The 18844-nt window shown below is 42.1% G+C and overlaps 1 protein-coding gene across 2 annotated transcripts in view; it reads right to left on the reverse strand.

Annotated features, from left to right (window-relative positions):
- gpm6bb (glycoprotein M6Bb) overlaps positions 1–15763 on the reverse strand; it is a gene marked incomplete at its 3' end in the record, with an annotated part of 28872 nt that extends 13109 nt beyond the window's left edge. For both annotated transcript variants that reach the window (XM_083682497.1, XM_083682498.1), the window contains exon 1: positions 15689–15763. In XM_083682497.1, coding sequence (XP_083538623.1) covers positions 15689–15692 — 4 coding nt within the window. In that variant the 5' untranslated portion in view covers positions 15693–15763. The remainder of the gene's footprint in view (positions 1–15688) is intronic.
- Between the last annotated feature and the right edge of the window lie 3081 nt (positions 15764–18844).

The following is an 18844-nucleotide window of genomic DNA, read 5'->3' on the forward strand; positions in this document are numbered from 1 at the left end:
AAGAAAAAGGAGTGTCCCCTTTGTTTGGACAAGTGACAGAGGAAAGAGGGACCGAGAATGAGAGAGAAAGATTATGAGAATGCTAGAAAGAAACATGAAGAAAAAGAGGTAGATTAAGAGGGGGGAGGGGGCAAGAGAAAGAAAGAGAAAAAGGGGGCAATGGGGAAAGTGTAAGAGAGAGAAAAAGAGAGAGAGAGTGTGTGTGTGTGTGTGAGAGAGAGAGAGAGAGAGAGAGAGAGAGAGAGAGAGAGACAGAAAGAGAGAGAATGTATGTGTGTGTGTGTGTGTGAGAGAGAGAGAGAGAGAGAGAGAGAATCAGACAGAGACAGACACAGAGAGAGAGAGAGTAGCCTTGGCTGTGTTTGTTTGGCTGAGGCAGGCTGGGGAGACTCCTGAGGAATGCTAATGAGAGAATGGGCTTTCAGTGGGGAGCCCTGCAGGAGGAGCACTGCTGGAGTGGTACTAGAGTGGGGTCTTCTCACGGATGTGAGACCACAGACCAGCAGGGGAGAGGAGCCTCAGGGGTCAGGGAAGTGAACTTAGCAGGGATCTCACAACAACAAACGCTGAGCAAATCTGCAAGCTTTTTTTTTGTCATCCCTATAAAACATCAGAAACATCCCCTGAAAAAGTAGTCACCAAGTAAAGCAAAAAAAAAAAATAATAATAATTTGAATTGCTGGTAATTACTTGTATCGTAGGCTACAGAACATGTGCAGAACATGCAGATTTACCTCTGTAGTGATTTGGAGATGATTGATACTAATTGATATAAGCGAGGCTTTAGTATTATGGTGAACCTTGTAATTATCCAATTAAATGGATTGTGAGAACTGAGGAGTGAACCCATGAGTGAGGATGACAGTCATGTCAACCTTATTGATAGTCAGCATTCAGCTCTTCTCATTGCGTTGGCTAGTCCTTAGGAGATATCATGCCTTTGTGAATTCCTCTTCTTCCCGCTCTGTCTCTCCCGGGCCTAATAAGGCATTGTGTTATTCTGTCCATCAGCGGTTCACTGTTGTTTTAGCATAAACCATCATAAATATGAAATGTTATGAAGCCACAGATTTCTTTGTTAAATTGCAGTTGCATTAAATAAATTCAAATATCTGACAGCTGTTGAAGATATCACATTATTAACACGACTGTACTGTAGTTTACATAGTAAAGTTCTTGGAAGTGAAGGCGAGAAAAAACCCTCAAGGTTATTGCACTTTTCTGTAACGACAAGATTCATAACAATAACTCCCTCCGTCTCACATTCCACACTCAAACCACAGCTCTCTATTTTCATTGTAGTCAAACCCCCGAAACATATGAGGACTTCAGAGGAAATTCAAAGGCAGTCAATGACCTTTAGCAGTGGTCTGAGGGGCCAAGATATTATAATGCATAGGTTTAAAAGTTAAAGTTCATGAATATGACATTAGCTAAGATCGATGTATGCTTTGTTGATCTTGTTGAGGGGCTTTTCAGGCTACAGGCATAGCTTTATGTGGAAACAACCTCAACACTGCCAAAAGAACTGAGCTCCCCCTGAAACATACAACCATAAACAGTGGAGTCACAAAGCCTCGGCTAAAACACCCTGATTGGCTGAATGGCTGTGAGAACATCAGCCACTCCTAGGTGACAAAGCAGGGCGTCAGCATGAGCCCTGCATGCTCAATCCCAGTGTTAAGACTGTGTGCCAGCCCTCTTGTCAAGGACACAATCTGAATGATGATAAAGCCCAGTCCAATGCAGGGAGCACCATTGTGGGTCAGTCATTATGGCGTGAGACTGGGCCTGAATGGTCTCTGAATGCTCACTCACCCGTGAAGACCTGCGCCCTGCCTGTGGCCCATACAGAGGAAAGAGTTTCTCATGGAGCCAAGCCTGAGCCCCAGCACCATTCATACAGGCTACACACTAACAACAGCAGAGACATCACCCTCACAGGGCCAGCTCCTGCCTCCTGCTACCGAGGAGTGGAGATTGGGTCAAGAAGGGGGGGATATCACATCAAATTACTGGCTGGGGGAATTCATGTTTGGGAGAGGTTAAGGCAGTGAAGTCACCCTATCATCCCAGAGGATGTTTTCATAAAACGTTAATTAAGAAAAAGAAAAAATTGGAACATCCTGTGTCCTGCATCTGACAGGGAGAAATTAAACAAAATTTGGAAAATACTTTGGTGGATTTGACCTGTACTGTACCATAAAGCAAGCTTACTGTAGCTTGGTGACAATTAAGCGTGTAACAACCTGTGAACTGCACAATAGACCGTGTTGACCCACTTTGTGAAAAAGTACTTCATAAGTCAATATGCTCTACATTTTTATGTTATGGTTGGCATGCTGCACCATGCCATTGATTTGTTCATGAAAGCACTGGTCCACATTAATTGTCCATTATGCAAGTCCATTCTCTTGTTTGTTGACCCATTTGCAGTATGTGGCTAAACAAGAACAAAAGCAGTTGAAATCCAATGATTGAAATAAGTTTAGCTTTACATTAGCCTTTGCAGTAACTGAGAAGTAGTTTGCAGAGCATGTAGGTCCATGTTTGACAACATCTGAGAAAAATGTCCTGGTTTTAAGTCAAGCAGACTTTGTAGAGGTCAGGGTGAGCCGTGTTCAGTAGGAACACAGAGTCAAGTCCTATGCTTCCAACTAACCCCAGGAGTAGCTAATGCTGTCCAGCCTTTCTTACAATGCCCTGATGCAATGCATGTCTTTAGCCCTTGAACTTACCTCCTCTGAGGAAATTCCTTCTTTTTTATTGCTGAAAAACTGGATATGCCATTAAAGAATAACTGTCCTCATTCATTATAGAGAAATACATGTAGAGAGGAGGAAACCACAGTGGGCTTATTTGCAGTAATGAGCCTATTACTTCTCTTTTGCCATGTCAGACTGAAGGCAATGGGCTTAGAAAAATGTACGGTTTGCTGATAGCCATAATAGAAATACAATTATAGTTTGAAACACTGTTTATCTCTCCCTTCATGAAAACTATTGGAGTTTAAAAGTGATAGGCTGTAGCAACTGATTTGATAAAGTCTTTCAGTCAACCACATTGTAAACTACAATTACTAAGTCAATGAATGGATTGCAGAGAAAGTCGTATAAACACATTGAATTGGGACTGAAGTCATGCTTCATGAGGAGAATGTATGCAACACGGTTAATATAACTACATTTCCCAATTTACTGAAAGATCACAGATCCATGACAAAATTTGCTTTAGTTTAGTAACTTAATGTTGTTTACGCCTCATAACGGCAGCCTTTGAATGTTGATCAAAAACCCATGGAATACACACAAACGCTCCTTCAAATGTTGAAGAGAGCACTTGAGAGGCCACCGTTTGATATATTATCTTGGACTACAACCTCTTGAAACAAACCATGGGGTCATTGTGTGGCCCATGTGAGTCTTCACGCATACCAACATGTTGCCTTAAGAGTCCGTCAACTTGCCAGGAGGAAGTTAGTTCCACCCATTCCACTCATTGGCTGGTTTCAGAGTAAAAACCTTAGCTACTATTCTCTTTCAAACCTCATGTCTTCTAAAGAGACTCTAAACATCTCACATAGTGGTCCCTCTGGTAGAAACTCCCTCCCAAGTGTAATTGCTAGTGTTTGACCAAAGAAACCCCTGGACCTCTGACTCAGCTCTTCCCTAATTGCATGTTTGTGTTGCTGTCGTTGTGGTTCTGGAAGAGGAGCCACACTTGAGGATGCCTGGCAGCCATGTTTCCCCTCATGTGACTTCACACCCCCAGTGCTGGCATCTCCACAGCGGCAGTGGGATTGGCGGCAGTGTCGAGCAGTGAGCAGGGGGAGAGAGGAGCCCAGATGCTTCATATTACCTTGCTTCCTGATCCACCTTGGAAACTGCCACCATGCTTGGGGAGCATTGGTTGGGCAGAACACTGATGGGAAGATGAACCTACGTATAAAGTCCTTCAGTGTCTGCACCTGGAGCCAGGAGAGCAAGGCTAGGGCAGAATTGTATATGGAAACATCCCTTTGAGAGAGATATTACATAGAGCTTTGGACTAATACAGTTGTTTCCAGACAGAAAGATTTTATCTTGGCTGTTTTTAAGTCCATGGGCTCCTTGCCATTCTTCAGTGGAACATAAGACTGACCTACTTTCTATTCTCTTCTCCAAGTAAAAAGAGGGATATTTAACTTGTGCCTTTGGTCTGGATAAGGCTCCTGAGACTTTGTGGTAAACCATACTTATGATGTCAATAAGTATGCCTAGAGGTATGCAAGTATCACTCCAAGACCCAGTTTAGATGACATTAGACCATACTACTTAAATACTTTTGGTGTACAGTATGTGTCGGTATAGTTTTTACAGAACTCTAAACATCGAGACTCAAGTCTCCCAAGAAAATATGGGCTACTAGAAAAATGTAGGTTATAAATCAAGGCAAAGCACGTCTCTATTGCTCACATGGGTAAATGCAGCTCATTCAATAATTCTTCTGGAATTAAAGAACACACTTAAAGAGCATTAGGAATGACACTTTCCACTCCACAGGCGAGCATTGGTTCCTTTCTTTGCCTAGTATATTCCATCTCTCCAGAAATGTCTGGGAATCATTTAGAGTGGAGAAAAGGCAATGGATTTCCTTACACTTACTGTACTCTTAAAAGTAACTGATGAAGTCCTCACTGTCTCTACTCATCAATAACAAACAACTGTACTTCATATACAAAAATAACATAATGTCTATGCGTACATACAGCAATGGCTCTTGCCCTTAAAGACATTAGCATGACAGGTAACAACCCCCTACATTTTAAGACTGCTCCCCTTTTGCAGGGAATGAAACTTGTAATCACAGTCCCATCCCCTGGGGAGTAGATATCCCTCTAATCTGACTCAATCTGTCCCCTTCACACTCTATCTCTCTGGAGAGAGGAGCACATTCACACATCACAGCCCTGATAATGAAGCTCTCTGTGATGACAAACGATAATGGCCACAAACTGAGATTGCACCCACTTGTCCAACTGATCTATCATAGAACACCCATTGAGCCCATCTGAAATGTATGCGGTTCAATGGAGCTGGACTGTATCAAGGATAAAATACAATCTCACCTCAGTAAACGTAATCTTTTAAATACAATGTCCATCATCATAAGCCTTTTTATATTTAGCTCAGCATAAGGTTAATTGAAATGTGTTTGTGTCCTGCTACTTGTATCATATTTTCCTGAATGACACAATTGCAGTACTTAACAATAGACTTAACAATAGAAGTGACTGACCATTTGCATTATAAATGTGAATACTGTATTAGTGGACCCTTGAATACTTGTCTGTGGTTTTCCTGCCCTTTTTTCTGCTTTCTCACGTCTCAGTACAGCTGAATGTCCTTCAGGCAAAGAGAGACACAAACATGACATTGTTACCCAGCCATGTGAATAACCTAAGACCTGAGAAATCAACTGTGTCATACACAATGAATATTCATTAGTAAGAACAGCTGCTCCTATAGAATTCATTAGAAAAGTGATTGAATTTAATTAGTTGGTCCCTCATTAGCTATGAGTGACAGCAGGGATAATACTGTACAATCATTCTGTTGCACTAAGTAAGCATGTTCTTCATTGGGGTTTAATGGTGGTGTGAAACCCATTGAGGTAAGCATGGACACATCCAATCTTTCATGTTCTGAATTGGGTGGGAAATATACGCCGATGATGTATTGATTTATTAACAGAAAGAAGGTATCTTCAGGTCTAGTTTCTAATGAGGCTAGAATCACTTCCAAGAAGTTTCCACACTACAGCTGCTGTTATTGTGAATAGCATTATGTTTGAGGAGGTCTTGTCACACAGGGCACAGACACAGGGCACAGACTTTAACGCAAGCACACACACACACACACACACACACACACACACACACAATGGAGACATAATGAAAAACAGAGACGTGGAGACGAGACTCTCAGGCTAATCTTGGGGGCTTCCCATGACCACCTCCCATCCCCCTCCCACCACTCTTCTCTCTCCCAGCTGCTGGGAGCTCTTTCTCTGATGCTATGCATTGGCAGCCCCATTGTCTCCAACCTCACGCTGCCAACCTCTAACCCCTGACCCCACAGTTTACCCTCTTCTAGTCCTCCAGCTCTGAGCTCTCAGCCCTCTTTAGCATGAGGGACCTCCTCCTCTATTCAGCCTTAACCTGGCCTCTCCACAGGCCAGCCAGCTAAAGAAAGTGTCAGGATTCATCGGCAGAGCTATGACAACAGAGCAGCCGACAGGCAGCTCGCTTTAATGCCTTTGTCCTGGCATGCACTCCTCTGGGTTAGCTGTGGGCCCTGGCTACATCCTGGAGCTGGATCCTGAAAGGACAAAGACTAGCCCTGCAACCTGAACTTGGCATTTCCACCCTGCACAGATGTGCTGACCACAGGAGACTCTGGAGTCTGTTAGGGGACAGCATGCGGTGTGTTGCCCACTTAATTAACATGTCTCATGTCATTCTATCTAAGAGGTAGTACTGTGACACTGGTGTCATGAAGTGGAGCTTGAAATGTATCTGTTTGATAAAGAATTTGATTATTACATTGACCTGTAAGAGAGTAGGTCATGCCGTTATTCTATCTGTATTCTACAAAACTAGAGGAAGAGATAGCAGTGACAGCTGACATAGACAAGGCTGTAATGCCTTGCTTGTCTACCATTAACGTACAGTAGGTGTAACTCAGTTGAGAGACCGTGGATGACCCAGTTCTGCTCTCATCAGCCCATACCTCTAAACCTCTCATGCTAACCCATATAGAATTATAACATCCTTATCCTTAACATAACATGGCAGAGGACCATCCTATCCACAACCATGAACACTTAAGTATGTTCAGAGCTATCAAGGTGCTTGTTTAAAACATGGCTTTATGAAAGGATGGACATCACTTCAGACAATAGTGTATCCAAAACTGAATTCCTAGTGTCCTCCTTCCACTCCATAAAATGGGATTACTCCCACTATTGAACAGCAACCTAAAATTAACCCAGCTCATGGCTCTGACAGTGCATACTTTAATGTGTCCTGAAGCCGTGTTATTCCTCATTACATTCAACCCCATCATGAACCACACACCAATAACACACCGAGACATCCCCTTAATTCTACTGCCAAGTCTTGATCCACAGATAAAAAACAAAGCAACAAAAAACATATTTGTTATTATGTTTTCAGAAAGTAAACGGCTGGCCAGCAGACTTAAAATGGCTTTGGTTTAGCTTAAATCAAACCAGCTTTGAACATAGACGGCGAGTTATGCCAAGTAGATGATAAACACACACTGGAAGTCTCAGACTATTCATAAAGCAGCAAGTATGGCACAGGGAGAAGGGAAACACTGAATCACACTACTCAAGAACATCTGCGTAATAATGTCCACCATTCCCAGTAAGGTTCTACAAAGCTCTATTAAGTGGTCCCAACTCGGTGAGGGTAACAGTGAAGCAGGAAGCTCGTTTTTCTCTAGGTTCCAGATGTTCTACCTCCTTCACCACATTATTCTCCCATCTCAGCTGTGGCCACTCTATTGTTCTAGCAATTAGTTTTTCATACAGTCGAGGTCAAACGTTAAAATGACTTATGAGACCTCACAGCAGTGTAAATATCAAACAGTATCGCTCACTCCTCTTCCCTGGTCTTTTGTGCATAGTTAGGGGGTCAAGTTATTTCTCAGACAGGAACATCTGGGATTTCCTCTCCCCTCAAGCTCCTGCTCATTGATATTCTCTCAGTCGAGGGCTTTGCAGTGTTCCCACCGCCTTACCTTCTCATTTCCTCACAAATTATACAAAAGCCTTGGCTTATGTTGTACCCTTAAGTACACAGCGGATGCTAAACACAAGCAAAGCTATATTTTGGCTAATTATTAATTAATAATATCATACCAGCTCATGTCCATCTTTCAAACATTTCTTATGTTTGTGTTGAGAGCATTTTCAAACGTCAGTTATCAATCTACACACAGTCCGTGAGTGGGGTAGAAAGTATTTTCTTTTCAAACTTTATTCACTTTCTCAATTCCCAAACAGTCAATGCAGGAAAAACACTCCCTTGACACGCAAGCTACTGGGTTTCCTGCAGCTGTCGCTTTATCCGGAAAAATACTCAGCTATTCCAGATATTTTCATCTGCTTGGCAGAGGCCTTTCATGCCTATTAAGTCCCTCTCAGGAGGATGCAAGGTAGACAATGTCAGTTTCTCTTGGAAACCTCATTACACTGGAGGATCATGGGAGCTGAACAGTGTGGCCAACATGGTCAATGCCCTAAGACACTGGTTTGAGAGAGTCACATGCATTTGAATCACCCTGATCTGGGAGAAGATGAGTCATGTACAAATTATGTAACATCGAAGATGTGCTAAGAATACTCTGAATCCAAAAGCCACCATGACAAATGAGCAATAACACAATGGCCTTTGTAACCAACTTGTCACTAAAAATGGTCTGAACAGAAATAGCTATATTAGTTACAGTTATGTAGCTGTATAGTTATAGTTATAACAGCATATAAGTTAGTCTAATTATCATCATTTTTACAGCTGCTGCTGTCTGGAATAGGTTATAGACGGTACTAAAGATGACATGCTGGATTGTATTTACTAGCATGAGCATTTAAAATATTATTCTCTGTTGTTCGACCTCAATGAAACTTCTCTTTTTGTGAGTGTGTAACCAGACAACAGTATTCAAGGGCATTTAAGATGGCCCCATTAACACAAGCAAATTCCATGAGAGTTCCATGATCACCATCCATACACACAGCTGTGTCACAGGTTTACACCACCAGACACTTGTGTCTGTGGGCTTGTTGAGGCCATACCAGATCTTCAACAGGAGTTCTTTTCATGAAGACCTTAAGGGGCCAAGAGAATGTTGGAGAGGGAGAAGGTTACTAGGGTTTGCATTTAAAAGTCTACTCGATACATCTTGAGTGTAGCCTTTTGGATGCATGTGAATGGTTTGAGGCTGTCCAGCATGGCTCTTCATGTGTTGAAAACTTCTCATTGGTGCAGTGGGGAAGCCCAGATGCCTTTGTCTTATGGTTGTTTAGCAGCAGTGTAAAAGGAGCCAGAGGACAAAGAGCTATCTGTGGAAGGTTGAATATGCTCCGTGGGCACATAGCCAACAGCTCAATCCTACAGTCTTCCACTACACTCCCACAGTTCAAAAGCAGCCTAATGTATTCTGAGTGTATTCTCGGGCCGCTCTGCAGACGACCTTGCAGGGGATTAGTTTGCAGCATCAACAACTTATATACTCACTTTAATTCCTCTGCTGCTCTACCAGCCAAACTAAAACTAAATAGAAACTTTCTCCATCATAAGGGGGGAAGATGCCAAAGATCCTGCGGTCAACTTGAACTGCACCAATTGAAAGCTAAACAGATCAAGACTAGAAAATAGAAAAGGTTCAAGCAATAATACTAGACATGAACCACGGTATGCTGGAAGAGAAATTGTTCTAATGTTTCCCCTTTCCTCAAGTCAAGGTGAGCTATTCTTGATGACAGCTCATTGCTGGCAGTGAACTCCCCATAAAGTGCTTGGCAGTGATCCTTTTCAGGCTCATGTTCAAATATTAGGTGAAAGATTGGGTCTCTTCCACTTAGTCCTAATTGAATTATCTGCCTTTCTCTGCCCTGTACAGTACACACATAAGATGACATACTGTAGCATGTTGCTCTGAGGTTATATCATGGAGAGACAATTGCTCCCAAGTGTTAAGATAAAAAATATAAAGAAAGTCTTTATCTTGTTAATTGCACCATCCTTGCTGCCCCCATCTCACCCTCTGACCTACTCTAATCCTCTAGCCCAGATCCTGGCCTAGTGGGAGAGGCATGGCCTCAGCTGCCCAGGGCATAATGATGTTGCAAGTCCTGCCTCTACCCCCTGGCAGTGCCAACTGGGTATCATATGGAGCAATTTCATCAAGCAACACTTTTTAGTCTTTATGATCTGTTTGTTTGCTTACTAAAGCTTGGCGATAGAAATGGGTCAACATGGAAAAAGATATTGATCTGTGTCTAATCGATATCGTCCTGTTGTGTTACACGGAGAGAGTGTATCCAAAGGTAAATGGTGTTTTGGTGTCATGGAAAATGTGTCTCGCCAATGCTGTGTAATTTGAATTGGGTGGCAACAGAGCATGCAGTTCAGTGCCTGTTCAATGAGGGTGTGAATACACATCAGCAGTGGGTCTGTGTCTCTCTGCTTGCTTGTCCAATCCATTATTTCACCCAGGCCTTCTGGATGTTTGTGTGGAACACACATTCTGTGCTGAACAATACCGTTGACACAGACTGTTTTTCCACAGACGGGGATGACAAATATCCCCTATCCCCTCAGCTAGCAGCATTGCAAACATGCAGAGTATCTGAAGCCACTTTCAGACAAACAGCTTGTCTATGTTATAAGGAAAATTATCAGCACTTATAAGATTGTTCAAATTAATTAGGATTTCCATGTTAGTTTTCTAATTGATCAAAATGTTTGATGAGTTTTCTGTAGGCTAGGTTGCACAGTTGACGTTCAGTTACATTAACTGTGATTCAGGACATTTGGCTGACAAAGAAACAGCATAGATTATTGCAGTGGCTTAAAAGCCCTGGAAACAAGCCCAACAAAAACTCCTCAAGGCGTGGCTTTAGAATTACTGACTGTTTTAATACTGAACAAGTGTTCAGCTCTCAGAAAATATGGGAGGCTGCACTCATTTCCATATCCGGGACATTTTTAGTTATTCAAATTTCATCCTGTTTCCACCATGTGGTAATGTGACAATTCTCTAACAAGGGTGAACTGTGAGGTCAGGCTGCTGAAACCCCCCTACTGTGGGACAGTGAATAGGCCCTTAATAAAAGTGAGGGGGGCGGGCCATGCTTGAGCAAGCATTCCCACTCAGGAACTCGTATTCCTATCATTTCATATCACAATACACAATGGCCCTCTTTGTGATCCAAGGACTTATTAAACTCAACAAATTAACATGAGCGCTTGGACTGAGCCATAATGTTGGTGGCGGGCAATGAACCGTCAGAGCAGTGAAGACAGAGAGGAGTGGACAGGAGAGGTGTGGAGAAGTGGAGAGAAGAGAAGAGAGGAAAATAGGAGAGGAGGGAGGAAGACAGCAGGAGAGGTGGGAAGGAGGTATGAGGGGGAGCACAGTGGAGAAGAGAGAAAAAATGTTATAAAATAGCAGAGGTCTTTTGATTGGGCTAAGTGGTTTCACTTTGGCACTACAGGGATTCTCTAAGAGGATGGGCCTCATCTGCAGCTTAATTGCCAAAGAGAGTTAGTCAGATCTTCTGCCAAATGGAGGGAGGCCCAGAAATCATTCAATTATGACAACAAATACTTCTCATTACTCATTACTGTGGATATGCAGCATATCTAATGGCTGTAAACCCATATAGAAAGAACACTGAGACTGACATTTGGGAATGATTACAGAGGTAGAACATATGTAGAGAAAAGAGGGCAATATTGTGGTTGACAGAACTTCAAAAACACATGGTTGAATCAGTGGTTCAGTACATGTGCTGTTACATCACCACTTCTCATTAAACAATTGTCACACAGGTGATGGAGTGAAATAGGTCAAATGTGAGAATTTCAGGCAAGTCAAACCATTAGAGCACCAATAGCATAGATCAAACAATCTATCTACATAATATATCTCTGCAATTATTCATGCTGTCCTTTGTTCCTCTTTCATCATGTAGAGTAGAGTGCACTTGGGAACAGCTGTGCTCTCCTACACATGACCTCAGCGAAGATCACCTTGAGTAAACTCAAAGCACGGGAAACATTATCTCACCCTCTTTGTTATTGCTCAGGCATCAGTTGACAAGTCGCTGATTCTGAGAGTAAAAACATTCTTCTATTGGCATGACATCCACAGTCATGGCCCTTTCCTCTCCTCCAGATCAGGATGCAGGGTCACAGCACAGGCCTGTCTGTACTGTACAACCTCTCTCTGCCACAGAGTGCCACTTGAGTGGGACCAAAACAATCTCTGACACTCTCCAGACATCCTACAGCGCAGATGGTGCATAAAGACCACAGAGTAGATTTCAAACAACATACGGAACGCTACTACTCATGTTTCACAGCCACATTCGTCAAGCAGTTTCGACATGGTAGTGACAACAAAATGTCTCCCCTGTTGGTGTATATGTGGGAAATGATGTGTTGAAATTACAGTCCATCAGTATGCAATGGAGGCTCCATGGAGTGTGCATCATTTAACACAAATGATGTCAGGACCAGGCTCACCCATAAACCATGAGTAATAAAGATAAGCAAATCAAATCAAACAGAACAACACCCATGAGATGTTTAATCAAATAAGAGTTTTGAAATCACATTATTTATTCTGGTGATGGCTTCTCTCTTTCTCAGATTACTCCTAAAGTCAATGTTGAGTCACTTTTTCCAGAAGAGCATTGTGTTGTGTGTCCTGTACAAAACTGTCTGTAAACAGTGGGGGAAAGTATTTTTGCGTAGACGGTTCAAGAGTTTCCATGGGGGGAAAACAATTTTCCTCTTCTCCTTGGTTTATCAAGGTCTGGCTCTGCATGGAACAGAGAGGAACTGTTATGGAGTCAAGTCCATAATTTGCTGTATTTGATTAGTCTTAACTCTAGGAGTCACAAGACAGCCCTAAATGTTAACCGGCATATAATTCAATTGTCTCTACAAAAGAGAAATTGACAGGCTTGTAACTTTCCCCAAAGCAACTTTCCCCCTCTCTCCTTACAGAACATCTTTAAAACAGCTTTGTAAAACTAACTTTTTAGGCAATAACATAAATGGTATGGATGTCTTATGTATATACTAATGAAACACTAGCTACTCCATGCAGTGCCAAAAAAAAGTTCTCGGCTGAATATACTCTCTAATGTAAAACTATTGAACTATCTCAGGACAAAATTGTCATTGTCACAACTGGAATGAGTAATATGTCATCATCACATGCACTGCAAAACAGTGATCCTCTCTCAGTTACAGTATACTTTGTAATTCATTTCTTATGGGACTATTTAGTTCAGATCCATACATAGTACTGAGACCCACAATCTGCTACAATCTGCATAGCAACTGAGGCTGGTGAATGGGCAGGTGAGAGATGATCACATGACTTGCACTGAGTAGATGTTGGCAGGACATTGGGGACATCTAACTCCATGCTGCTCCTCACTTTGAATTTCAGTGGTCAAGTCAGAGCTAAACATCCTTCCACATCCTCAGCATATGCCCTGTTAAACTGTAACCAATGACGCATCGGAGAAACACCGGAAAACATCTTAAATGCGGAGCCTCCCCCAGGTGGAGGCCACCAGCAAATCAGCTCAGACAATTATCAGTTACATAACGTCAGAGAGGCTAGCATCAGTTCTCCTGAAATTTGGCTTCAAGACATCCTGTTTGTTTTGGGCTGCAGTCAGTTTCTATAGAGATGCACAAATTCTTGTCTTAATCTGCAACAGAGCCCTCCACGTTATTTATTTCCTTGCAGGGTGGGTTGCAACAAATATCCAGAAACAGCTGTGAGACATCCCTACCAATTGACTCATACAAAACAAGAAGATTCAAATAACGACAGGAGATCCTCCAGTGTAGTCGTGATGATAGAATCATCACATCTTAACGACTGTAATTTAACAAAAGCTCACACATAGCAACAAAACATGTCTATTTACAGGGCGCTCATTACTAGTCTGAATGTTCTGCTTAAGTGAATGAAGAGGATAAAATATCTACATTTCCTCCATCCAACTCATTCCCATCCCTCCTGGGGGAGCTGTTGTTTTAGGTTCCTACAGAGAGCATTTGAATATGAACAGAGTCTTAGCAAGTGGACAATATACAATGGTCAATTGCAATGCAGGGCAATATCCACCAAGCAAGAGAGATACGGGATAAGGGGCCGCAATGTGTTAGTTCACAGGGTGTCTACTCTGCAACTTGCAATTCAGTGAACTTCCCTCTGCATTAACAGCCACTGAAGTCGCACAAAGGAGTGGGGGCCAAATTAGGAGCACAAAGACGCTACTGTGGGAGCCTCAGAGGGAATTAATGAAGGCTAATACACATTCTCACACTGTCAGTTTTCTCTCCCCTAGCCTCAGCTGCACCATTGCAAATCAACAGGCTTCTGTGAGAGCTCCACTCCATTTGTTTTCTTAGAAGCCATCTCTGTGAGGAGCATGGATCAGTTCACTCATGAGAGGACCCTTGCTGGTTAACAACACAGTGGCAGAGAGAGTAATCAATGCAACGTTTACCATCAAGGGGACACAACAACAGTTTCTGTACTGAAGAGTATTTTTCTAGTCCCCCCCCCAAACGTATGAGGGATTGTGCGTTATTATGATATGATTATGAATATTAAAGATAATGTCAAGCTGTAAAGTCTAATTGAAAGTATGCAGGCAGCTGAACGCTCTTTCTCTATACTAGCCCATCTGGCCAACAGCCTCTTACTGCCCCAAAGCCCATAAGTCTGCTGGGATCCTTTAAGAAGCGCTGAACATCCGTGGCATTGGCTCCTCACTCCTCCCAGGCATCCCCAGGGTGGGAACACAGATGGCCAACACTTGGGACTGAGTCAGAGTTGAGCAGGACATAGGGATTTCTCCCATTACAACTCCCAGTTCAATCCCTCACACGGCAGCACAAGCCCAGTCTGAGATAGAGTGCAATGATGGAGGGTGTAAGGTCTACAGAGTCCATAGTTTATGGGGAGTATACTATCAATCCTTGACTTTCCAAAGGCATGTTTGCATCAGGGGGTTGTAGAGGTCCAGCTACTCAACAACCCATCAAAAAGAAGACCCATCATACAGTGTCATACCATAATAGATGTTTTTATTTAGAAAATAACGAAAGTAAAAAAAAATAAAAAACAACTACACTCTCAACTCTCAAAAACATCGGTGACAGCTGAATGCATTACTTGTATAGCCTACCTGTATATCCAGATGTGACTTACTAATCAGTGCACAGAAGACACTGTGAACAGGTATCAATACCGCAACACGCACACCCATAGAAACCACCACTCAGAGGCATGTCTGTCCAATCAATCAACTTGATAGTAGGCCTAAGACTTTATTACCTTGTCTGACCAATCAATCAACTATTGCTAAGCATTGTATCTCCGTACAAAATCAATGCAGGCAGGTATCGAGCTCTTGATAAAAGTTGTCATTATCAACATAGATTTGTGATCAATAAGCAGTCTACTTATTTGTTCATGTAGCAACAGCGCGGTGTGTGGCTCAATGTACTTCTCAGACAGGAGTTAATGCTTGTCGCATTGCCTATCACTGCTCAGCCCATTCCGCGATGCGCCTGACAGGGAAATCCTACTTATCTCTAATCGCGTCCCACGACTTGGTCAACTACTACTAATGCTGATACACACGAAACCGGGTCAGATAAAAATACATTGAGTGGAAAAGTAATTTGAACATGATAAATGCACTACTCATAGAAAGTGCCATTGTTGCGAATACAATCAACAGACATGGAAACATATCCAGCCAACTTGTTATTGTAAAATGTAAGTTGAGTCTCAAACTTAAACTCAAAAGACAGACAGTTATAGTAAAAAGTTAAATATTTGAAGTAGAAACGTACCCATTGTTTAGTTTCCCACAGTTTCCGAAGTTGAGGGATCAGTTGAAAGTTCAGCTAACGGGGATGTTGCGTCCGGGGATGCACAGCGAACGCCAAACTAGTCCGCAGAGTTGCTGCGCTCTGTCCCGTTTGGAGACAGGCTGAGTGACGTCACCGCCGCGGGGATTACAGCTGCTAGTAGGAGGACAGTGCTTAGTTGGGCCCCTCACCTCGCCCCTCTGCAGAGGCCACTAAAAAAGTTTAACTGGGCATTCAACTCAAAGATACTTTACCTTGAAACACTCGTTCAGCCCTGTTATGCAGTGCGCACAAATTATTCTGGCAGGCCAGATAAAATACATTGGTCGAAACATAGGTCTCTCCTTGTTGGAGGAGAAAACCTTGTTACATTTTCTACACAACACCTTTGTCAAGATGTTTTGAGGAAAATGGTAGACTGACTTCTATTGAAATAATATATCATCAAGTCATGCTGAAAAATCTGGTAAACAGAAACATGCATGGTTTCACAATGCAAGGTGAGTCAATGCTTCTCAATGCCACAAGTATGCTGCCTACCCCAGGAGCCTCCAGTAATCCAGTGTTTTGGATAAGGTCTTATGAGGTTGGTAAGTTGTTGTCCTTTGCAAGAGTGTCAACAAGGAACCAATGTCAGATCACTACAGGTCAGGGCTTAGTCTCACAGCTGCTAAATCAGTGAAATCAACACTGTGCTGTCTACGAACTCAACCTAAACAAAACATCTAATCATCATACAGAAAATAATACACATTTCTATGAAGTTAACGATGATTTCACACTCTAACTTGACTTTTAAATTAAATTAGATTGTATTGTCTCTCTTGTAATATTATGAAGCCAGTACACTGCCAGTATTTCCCTTCAGCCTGACTGCTGGGGTGAATTCCAATCCCTCTGATTCTCACAAAGCAGGGGCCGCTCAGGGGACCTAAACAATGTCAATCACCATCGATCCAGTGCATTGGTATCCGGTATCCAAGGAGGCCCAGGCTCTGTCCAGTCCCAGTCTTTTCACTGACAGCCAAATGGCTCCTCTCAATGGAGCTTCATGGTCAAGTAGGGTTTCCGCCCAACACGGCAGGGACAATGGCAGGACAATAGAAAAAGCAAGAATTGGAAACCAAATATAACTTTGAGTTAGAGATGGAAAAAGTAACTCAAAAAGAAGAGAATATTGTGGATTGTTTGCTGTTATAAATCAGAGATTGAGAAATTGAATCTCCAGTTGTGTGTGTGTGTGTGTGTGTGTGTGTGTGTGTGTGTGTGTGTGTGTGTGTGTGTGTGTGTGTAAAACTTAAAACAACCAGAAGAGGGACTGACTCTTGCCGGTTTACTGACAGACCAAAACAATGGGGTTGACATGCTAAGTGAAAGAGATACTGGCAGTGAAAGAGATAGAATATGTAAAAAAAAAAAATCAATATATTTTCAAATGAATGCAAGCAGGAGTGAGTAGACTCAAACACAACACACTCTAAAGCACCAGAAATTAATCCATTAGCTAACATTTGCCATTTGAATCTAAATGACACTGATATTTAGCTAAGATAGCGAACTTGCTATGCTAGCCAGAGCCAAACATATGGCTACCAGATAGCTATGAGACATCTACTCTACTGGGCAGCTAGCTAGCTAGCAAACACACCCACTTTGATATGTGTTCTTAAGTTTGTTTTCAACATCTTTGCTGTGGAAAGTGTATTAACTTTGAGTTTGCACAGCTCACACGTGAACACATAAGTCTTTTTGGTGGAATTTGGTTAGTTTCATAAATGTGCTTAAGTATGGCCAGAGTGTTTCTGTGACATTTTGGTCCTGGTCCATACTGTACTGCAACTCATACAAAACAGTTTGTGTTACAGAAGAAGGCGCGCAACTGAGTTAAATCACAAGACTATTGTGTCAAGAGAGAGAATTAGGTACAACCAAGTGAAAAGAGGGGGGTGGTAGGATATCCAAGGTCTGGAATAATAATGAAATTCCTTTTTATTTGCTGTGTGATTTTTTTTGTTTAAATTTTGGTGAGTAATAGTTTGGGTTTGGTTTAATATCGAGCCGTCTGATTGGCTGTAATATCCAGTCCTCTGATTGGCTGTAATATCAAGCCATCTGATTGGCTGTAATATCCCGCCCTCTGATTGGCTGTTTAATACAGACCTCTGATTGGCATAGAATCCATGTTTGTTCATGCAACTTAAAAAGGCTTAACGTTTAAAAAGTCTAAATAGTATCAAAACTTTGAATGGAAGTTATTTAAGTGGAGTCAGTCTACACATTTTAAAGTTTAATTGAGGTGTCGAACTTATAATATGAAAAGGTGGATACATTTTGAAATGTCCCCATTCAGAGCAAATGGCCATAGGAATGAATAGGATTTCTGGCAAAATGGGGAACAGTGCAAAAAGTATAAATGGTATGAAAAAAAATGATGTAATGAATAGCAGACGTATATGCTCTAGATGGTGTGCAATAACGCATTTTGGAACACAGCCATCATTTGTGGTCTCAGGGCGACATCTTGAACCAAGAAACCAATCAAATTGAAGGAGGGATGGGACAAACAAAAAATTGACAACAAGATGGCGACTACTTCACTGGAAAATGAGGATGTCTTCCACCACAGTTTCTGAAATAAATATACACTATTTTTGTATGAAAGAAGACATTTAGAATAGAGTGAGAAGATAAAAAGGTTCTTAGCTGGTCCCTAGTTGACCAGGGACTAATACTTTGGAAAGGCAAGGTAGCTTGGATATTGGGCGGTAGTTATCTAGGTCAGAGGGGTCACCACAGTCAGATTACAAATATGTGTCAAAGACTCTGCTGAAGCAAGCCCAGTAATAACATTCTTCATTCCACCCTCATGATCTGAATTCAGTGAACTGTGTGGATGTGCTATCTGTTCATCTGTCTGTATGTATTGCATGTGTCTGTGTAAATAAATGGGCTGGGAAAATTCCAGAACTGAGCTTGCTGGTACAGTAGGGCACAGCAGCTGACAGACAGCAGCCAGGCAACTGTTAATGGGGTGGACTCAACTATCACAAAAACATGCTGCTGTCTATAGACATTGGTCTGTGTGAACTGTTGACCACAGAATTGACATTTCATTTTACAAATGTACACTTCTATAAG

The sequence above is a fragment of the Argentina silus genome, assembly GCF_951799395.1.
Source record: "Argentina silus genome assembly, chromosome: 12".
NCBI lineage: Eukaryota > Metazoa > Chordata > Actinopteri > Argentiniformes > Argentinidae > Argentina > Argentina silus.